The following is an 8,155-nucleotide window of genomic DNA, read 5'->3' on the forward strand; positions in this document are numbered from 1 at the left end:
ATCCTCATGTATGCAACTGGTCTTAGTTGGCATTTATAACTAAAAACTTTAACAAAATCTAAGAGCAAAGATAAATGCTGAGAGAATTGTTGATCCTCTTTCACTGCAGAGTGATACTTTCAGCAACCCATTAATATTTGTATTTTTGGACTACCTCAGCACAAAGTAATAAGAATAACCTATATTTGTTATAAAAACATGGCTCATTAAGAAAGGGTAAGTTAAGAAAATTACCCCATGTGAAATAACATGTCTTTACATCACATGATAGAGTTTAATTTTCTTAATGTTGGCTCATTTTATTTTACCATGTATAAACAACATTATCATCTACTTGGTGTTGCCAGAGTTGTGGGAAGGAAACAATAAAACTTTATTAGGGAAGATATTATTTGTGAGGAGTTAGGTTCCATTGGTGGGTGAAGAAGGATTATGGTCTTTCATATGCTTCCTGAGGTAATACAATCTGGAAAAGGCTTTGTTGCACATGAGACAGGGGTATGGCCTCTTCCCATTGTGCTTTTTCTGATGTCTGAGGAGATCTGCTTTGTGGGAGAATTTCCATTCACATCCAGGCTTATTGCACACATATGGTTTCTCTCCAGTGTGTATCCTCATGTGGTCTTTGAGGTGGTGAGACTTTGTGTAAGATTTCCCACAATCCTTGTAGGTACAGAAGTAGCGCTTCAAAGGATGAGGCTTTTTCTGGCTCTGGGTCTTGAGGTATGTTGTTATCTTTGGATGCTGTCCTTGGATTAAACTGGAAGCAGAAGAGCTTTCCAGATGTTGTTTTGGGGCCAAAGGGGAACTTGAAGGACATGGGGATATACCCACATATGGGGTTTGATTACTAAGTGAAGTCACCTGAGGATCAAGGCTTTCTTTAACAGTGGGTGCTCCCTTCTGACCTGTGTAGACATTCTGATCATCAGAGATCCTCATCTGACCTAAGTTGAAAGTCTCTTCACAAGTGGAAGATATCATCAGATGAAAAGACAGATTCTCTTCTTTATTGAATTTTGTCCTGCTGGTCACTTGAAGAGTTGTGTCAAAACCAGGGGTTGAGATCTGAGCGTCATAGAGAGGCTGGCCACCAATTGGATTTTTTCCTTGATGATCCTCACATAAATCCTGGTCAGCTGCATAGATTGATGTTGGATACCCACAGTGGGTGTGGTCATCACCCAGGAATTTCACCTGACCTCTGTTAACATTCTGACTCCTCAAGGATGTTATCTGACCATAGTGGTTTATGTGGTCACCAGTGTCAGTCATCTGATGCTCATACAAAGCCTGGTATCCAACAGAGGCTATCATCTGATCCCTAGGGAATATCTCATCAGCTACAGCTTTTGTCTGCTGATCTCCAAAATAGTTCTGGTCAGAAAACATTTGATTGGGAAGAAGGTTCTTGCTATAATTTGGTGCTGTCATGTGATTCCCATACAGAGTTAGGTGCTCTCCATTCCTGTGTGTCATCTGAGTATAGTAAGAGGTCTTCTCACCACTTACAGGCATGTCAAGGTTACCACTGAAGGTCTGGTCACACATAGAAGGAGTGAGATGATCCTCATTTGGGTCCTGGTCTGCTTGGTTTCCACAGAGAGCAACTTGATCATCACTAAGTTCAATCTTCTGACTCTCACACATGGCTGTATTATAGAACATAGGAGTCCTGTTACCCCTCAGAGTATTCATACAGTAGTCTTCATTATAGGCAGTTTCACTGCTGCCAGGTACTTCTATCATCTGGGGATGAGTGAGACACATATTGGGGGTGTTGTTGACCTCCATCCCATGAGAGAATGTAGGAAATTGTGTCCAGTCAGCAAACAAAACTTGCTGGTGCAGAGAATCAGTCTCACTTGGATCTCCAAAATGAAAAGCAATGTGTTTTCCAGGGTGTGCTGTTGAGTTCTGAGTACATGATGTCTTGGGTATGCTAGAGTACGCAGTTGTCATCACTGTTTGATTCCAGGTATGTGTCTCCAAGGTCTGAGATGAAACAAGCTGGCTGGACTCCATAGGGAAAGTCTGGAGACTGCAGGGTCCTGGCTGGGAAGCACCTGGGGTTTCTGCCTGGTCCATATAGGCTTCACAGATGGTTTGGAAACTCTTCAAGTTCCTCACCTGTTGGGAGAAAAATGAACATCTGGCTGCAATAGGTTTACTTTTGTAAGAGGTTAAGGTTCTTTAGAATATTCATATACAGGAGACAGACAGAAGCTATGTGGTTGATAGGAGCAGATAGAAAATGTGAGCTAAAGGCCAGGCTTCAGACCTTCAGGGGCTCTGATGAAGTTGTAACCAAACTTAGCCCCAGAGTTCTGGGGTCTCCTTTTATAAAGCTTTGCCTGCTGCAGAGCTTAAGAGTCTATGATATGGTAGTTCATGGTATGTTCAGGGGTGAAACTCATACCTAGAGGATGTGCTTAATAATCTCTTCCCAGGCACTTAGAATTCAGAGGGTACTCGTCTTTACCAAACATTTTAGGTCTATGGATTGTAATTTGGATACCACGTACTTAATGGCTAATATGCACATGTAAGTGTGCATTCTTTTCCTAGGGAATGGAAAGTAGAATAGGTTTTGTGGGAGGAATGGGGGTGGGTTTGGACAAAATCAGTTGAGATCAGTCAGGGGTTTTGTTGGACAGAGACAATAAAGGATGAAACTGTAGGCTTGAGTGTCAACTGGATAGTAGTGGGAAATGTACTGCAGTGGATATTCATAGAATATATGAAGGTACTTGTGATGGTTTGTATACGTTTGGCCCAGGCAGTGGCACTATTAGAGGGTATGGCCCTGTTGGAGTAGGTATGGGCTTGTTGGAGTTGGTCCACTGTGGTCATGGGCTTTACGACCCTTATCCTAGCCAGTATTTTGCTAGCAGACTTCAGATGAAGCTGTAGAGCCCCCTGCTCTGCCTGCATCATGCCGGGCTGGACACCTCCATGCTCTGCCTTGATGATGATGGACTGAACCTCTAAATAGGTAACCCAGCAACAATTAAATGTTGTTCTTATAAGAGTTTCCTTAGTCATGGTTTCTGTTCACATCAGTGAAACCCTAACTAAGTCAGTACTCCTAGAGAACAGTTGTAGTAACAGTAGATATAGAGTCTGTACTGCCCATTATTTTAGCCATGCAAATTTTCTAGTGGCAGGCCTTTGCTGCATTCTTTTGAGTCATTGTTGAGGAGTTCCCGTGGGGTTTCAGAAACAACCCAACCTAATGCTAAGGCAGAAGTATAGTCTCCGCAAACTGCCAATAGTACCCCCATTGTCCTGTTCAATACCCACACAGCTCATTGAACATGGAGAAATCTAGCTGTTGGTAAGGGTGTAGTATATTAGAGAAGAATCTAATTTTAATTAAAAAAAGAAAAAGAAATGGAGAAAGAAAAGATTTAAGTAAGGAAGGGAGGGAGAGAGGGAGAGAGACAGAGAGAGAGACAGAGAGAGAGAGAGACAGAGAGAAAGAGAGGTCATCCACATTATTGTCATTTGGCAAAACTTGGAAAGCATGCTCTGTTGATGGATCAGTGTACTCTGGAAAGTAATTTAGAGTCTCTAATACAGGAGCCTCAAATTTGGCAACTACCTTTAGGAGCTTCCAGGTTTTCGACATCAAAAAACTCTTCAAAAAGCATCTTCTGGTATTTTTGTGAATGTATCATTGCATAGGCTTTCTTGATTAAATCTCTTATCAGGTGTTCAGCTCAACAACCAGCCTGTCTCCTCCCTGGAAACTGAGGTACCAGCTCCCACTATAAAGATTTCCAGGATGTCACAGGACAACTCATTTTTACACAAGATCCTTACTATTTCAGTCTGGTTTCAAATTCAATATTCCTTTGCCTGTCTCCTGAGTGCTGAGATTAAAAATACCTGCCTTATAACTGGCCAAGGTCTCTATTTCTTAGTATATATTACAGCACACCTGCAGGCTCCTTTCTAATTGATACCCTTCTACATTCTTCAGTTTTTAAATAATTTTTTTCAAGTTTAAAACTGTTAATTAACAATAAAAAAAACATCTTGGAGATGGGTTAGGGTGGAAGAATGGGATGAGGAACTGTAAGAGGGCAAACTGAGAGGGGGATAATGACTGAATTGAAAAAAAACCATTAAAGATAATTTAATGGGGGAGTTAAAATTTAACAACAACAATAATAACAATAAAACAGAAACAAAATTTAATTTAAGAACCCCCCCAAAAAAGAGCCAAAAGGTTAGAACAAACTAAATCTTGAGTTAATTTGAGGCCATGCAGAGCAATTCATCAAGAAGCTAAGAGAAGCCAAATTCAATCAGTCAGCTTATAGAGGACTTTGAGCTAAAAAAGCTGAGTTGAGCCATCCAGTCAAAGTTCAGAAAGAACTAGAAAGAATGAATTTATGGAGCAGTAAGTTTCAAGGGCTGAAACATTCTAGGCCTAGGTAAGCAGACAGAGTCTGAAAGCTGAAGCCTTCAAAGTCTGTGTTTGCCACTGTTGTGGATGTCTGGAAGTACATGCTGACAGGAGCCTGATATACATACCTCTTTCCTGAGAGGCAGTGTCAGAGTCTGATATATACGGAGACAGATGATCACAGGTAACCATCAAACTGACCACAGGGTTTCCAGTGGAGGAGTTAGAGAGAAGACTGAAGGAGTTGAAGGGGTTTGTGGCCCCATGGGGAGAGCAATGATACCAACCAACTAGAGCTCCCTGCATCTAAACAGCTAGCTTGGGAACACACTTGGAGGGACCCATGCCTCTAGCTGTACTTGTAGAGGAGGATGAACTTGTCAGATATCAGTGGGAGAAGAGGGCCTTGGTCCCTTGAAGGCTGGATGCTCCAGTGAAGGGAAATTAGAGGGAGGGAAGGTGGGAGTAGGTAGGCGAATGTGTGGGGGCACACCCTCTTAGAAAGAGGAGGGAGGATAGGTTAAGGAGTTTCTAGGGGTGGGAAATGGGGAAAGGGGATAACATCTGAAATGCAGATAAATAAAGTACCCAATAATAAAAAAAGAAAAAGAAAAACAGACAAACAAATAATGGAACTGGCTATGGCAGTCGAACATTTGAGACACTTTAGCAGCAACTTAACATTACCAATATTAAAGGGATTCCTTATAATTGTCAAGAACAAGAGACTGTGGAATGGGCCCATCAAACTTTAAAACAATATCTTCATAAAATAAAAAGAGGGAGTTATATCCTTGTACACCACAAATTTATTTAAATTGTATTCTTTTTATTTTTCATTTTAAAGTTTTTTTTTTTTTTTTTTTTTTTTTAAATTTGGATGCCAAGTAACTTTCTGCTGAGTGTCTATGGCGTTCTACAACTAGGTATACTTACGCATAGGTGAAATGGAAGGATCCACTTACTGGCATAAGGCATGATCCAGACTAGGTATTAAATATGGGGAAAAGGGCATGTTTGTGTTTTTTCTACAGGATGCTGAAGGAGCATGGTGGCTGCCAGAGCAATGGGTGAGACATCCTGATACGAGGACAAAGAATGATACTGACCTGCAAGATTGCTGAGTGCCCTGACAATGGTGACTGGGAAGCAGTATTGGGTATAAGTTCCCTACCCACCATTGCTTACCTATACCCCTAATGGGACAAGTTGCCTTGCCTCAAGTTTTTAGACCTTGTGAAACAGAGAATCAAAAAGAGAAGTTATAATGCCTCTTGTATTATTAAATGTGACCAGTTATTCAGACTCAATCATGGACAGGTCTAGAAATCAATCCAATATTGGAAATAACAATCTTTATTTGGAAGTCTGGTTCTGGACATTTTCAGAGACATATATGGAAATTAGCTGCAGTTCTCTATGATGTTATGTTAGCAAGAGATAAAGTTGGGGCAGGATCTGGATTTCAAACAGGTATTAGCACATGTGTCAAGGCTCTTTTAATTGTCAAGTTAAAAATACTTTTGTTTCTTCTATAGTATTTAATGTAAGTTGTATCGATTGTACACCTTCTAGTTGTGTTTGTGTTGTGAAATCCAGCATGTCAGTTACAAGGGTCTATCAACCAGCTTTTGTTTTAGTGCCCTGAGTATCACAGAACCTTGGTATTCTAAAAATAGCTTGCAAGTACTAGAAGAAATGAATCAGGCTTTAAGCAGAAGCAAGAGAGTAGTGGGCTTGATTATTTCTGGTATAACAGCTTTAATTACATTAATTGCTAGTACCACTGCTTCCGCAATTGCTGTGTGACACAAGAAATTAAGACACTTTGTTAATCATTTAGCAAAAAATGTTACTAATGTGTTGAATATACCAGAGGATTTAGATAGGCATTTGGAAGAACAAATTGATGCTCTTTATCTTATTCAAATTACTGAAAGGAGGTTCATAATTTAAGGGTAAGGAGCTATCTTGATTGTCATGCCAAATACCATTGGATTCATGTTAGTTCTACATTATAATTAGGAAGAAGTTTAATGACATGTGCAGTGTATTTGGCATAATTCTAACACCTCTGGGGATGTTTTAACATAGCTTATGAATTTCAAGAATGCTGCTCTGCTGAGCATTGATGTGGTGGATACTGCAGATAAATTAACTCATGGCCTGAGGTCAGTATTTCTATTTTGGTCAAGCTTCAAAAATGGCATGTATAGCTTGATCATGCTAGCCCTTTTTGTCCTGGGAATACTTTTATTCCTGACTTAAATTAAAGTGTTAAAGCTTTTTTTCAACAACATCAACATTTTGGCAGCCAAGTACATGGCTTGAACTTGAAAATGTACCTCCAGACAGAGTTATTAAATTAACAGGCTGGCAAGCCACGGATGGGTAAGATCCACAGAGCCTTACCAACCTAAGACAAAAGTCCATTGCTTTTGATAATGCATATTCCATGACAGGTAAGGATGACATTCCTGTTAAAACCAGCTAAGACAGGCTCAGTCTTGTTAATGAAATTAAAAATGGGGAGAGGTGGAAAGCCTTTGGGGCTGCTTGGCAAGAATCTGACATGGGGCAAGGACAAAGAAATGGTCTGCTTGGCAGGAATATGACATTGGCCAAGGACAAGAAAGTAAGCTTCAGGCAGGAATCTGACATTAGCCTTGAACAAAGAAATAATTTTAGGTAGGAATCTAAATCTTAGGCTAGAACAAAGAAGTAATTTCAGGCAGGAACCTAAATATTAGGCTAGAACAAAGAAGTAATTTCAGACAGGAATTTAAATTTTAGGCTAGAACAAGGAATTAGGCTTCAGACACAAAAATGACCTTGGGCTAGGATAGGGAAATATTTTAGTCATCCTGATAAGCCCTTAGAAACAGTGATCATGAAAGTGTTCTCGTAATTGGGTTTAATGCCTTGCTTTTCCTTGACTATTTGTGTTTATTATATTGCTTTTCCCTCGACTATTTGCATCTATTTTATTGCTAGTTCCTCAACCTAGAACTGACCTTAATACATGCGTGTAATCAAAATGGTATAAAAGCATAATGGAGGAGGGGGTATGGGATAGGAGGTTCTAGGGAGGGGACATGGGGAAAAGGGTATGACATCTGTATTGTAAATAAATAAAATATCCAATTAAAAAAAAAAAACAAAGTTTGTGTTTGCAGATTAGATTGTATGGAGGCTAGAAACTTCCAAGCCTAGGCCCAAGAATGGTCATATAAAAAAGTTCTGGGCACAGCCTTACTCATTTATTTACAAAGCTTTGGTATAGCTCTTATTGAATCACATCTTCAGAGGAAATAAAACCAACACTTACTGTGGGTTTAATATTGTCAACCTTTAAGTTCACTCCTATGCAGCTAATCTTAACATTAGTAGATTTTCTGGTTTTATTTTTGTCTTGTTGTTTATTTGTTTGTCTGTTTTAGGAAAGGAAACACATATTCTCCCAACTACCAGTCTCTCATAATATGTCAGTGACCCATATTCCTGTGGGCCCTGGTGAGGCCCTAGACCTGTGTCACATCTTGCCTTGCCTCAGTTGAAACACAAGGGGTTCAACCTTGAGAGAACACTTCACTGCTTCTATCAGAAGAGACACCCCCCCCCCACCAGAGAAATGTGTTTTACCTGTTCTCTCCCAGTGCTTTAACATTGTGCAAAGCTCAGACTAACAGGTAAAACACAATGTAGACTTCTCACTTTCCAGCCACCCAGCCTCACAGAAAA

General features: G+C 40.1%; 1 protein-coding gene across 1 annotated transcript; it reads right to left on the reverse strand.

The window, feature by feature from the left end:
- Window positions 1-402: 402 nt before the first annotated feature.
- Window positions 403-2,088, reverse strand: LOC143442485 (uncharacterized). Its single transcript, XM_076935187.1, has one exon. It carries the CDS (start codon window positions 2,086-2,088, stop codon window positions 403-405), a length of 1,686 nt encoding a protein of 561 aa, XP_076791302.1.
- Window positions 2,089-8,155: the final 6,067 nt, after the last annotated feature.

This window comes from Arvicanthis niloticus, chromosome 5, assembly GCF_011762505.2.
Source record: "Arvicanthis niloticus isolate mArvNil1 chromosome 5, mArvNil1.pat.X, whole genome shotgun sequence".
Taxonomy (NCBI): domain Eukaryota; kingdom Metazoa; phylum Chordata; class Mammalia; order Rodentia; family Muridae; genus Arvicanthis; species Arvicanthis niloticus.

What these genes read in the sequence shown, in the direction of transcription:
- LOC143442485 (XM_076935187.1), bottom strand. Translation starts at nt 2,088, where the DNA reads ATGGACCAGGCAGAAACCCCAGGTGCTTCCCAGCCAGGACCCTGCAGT.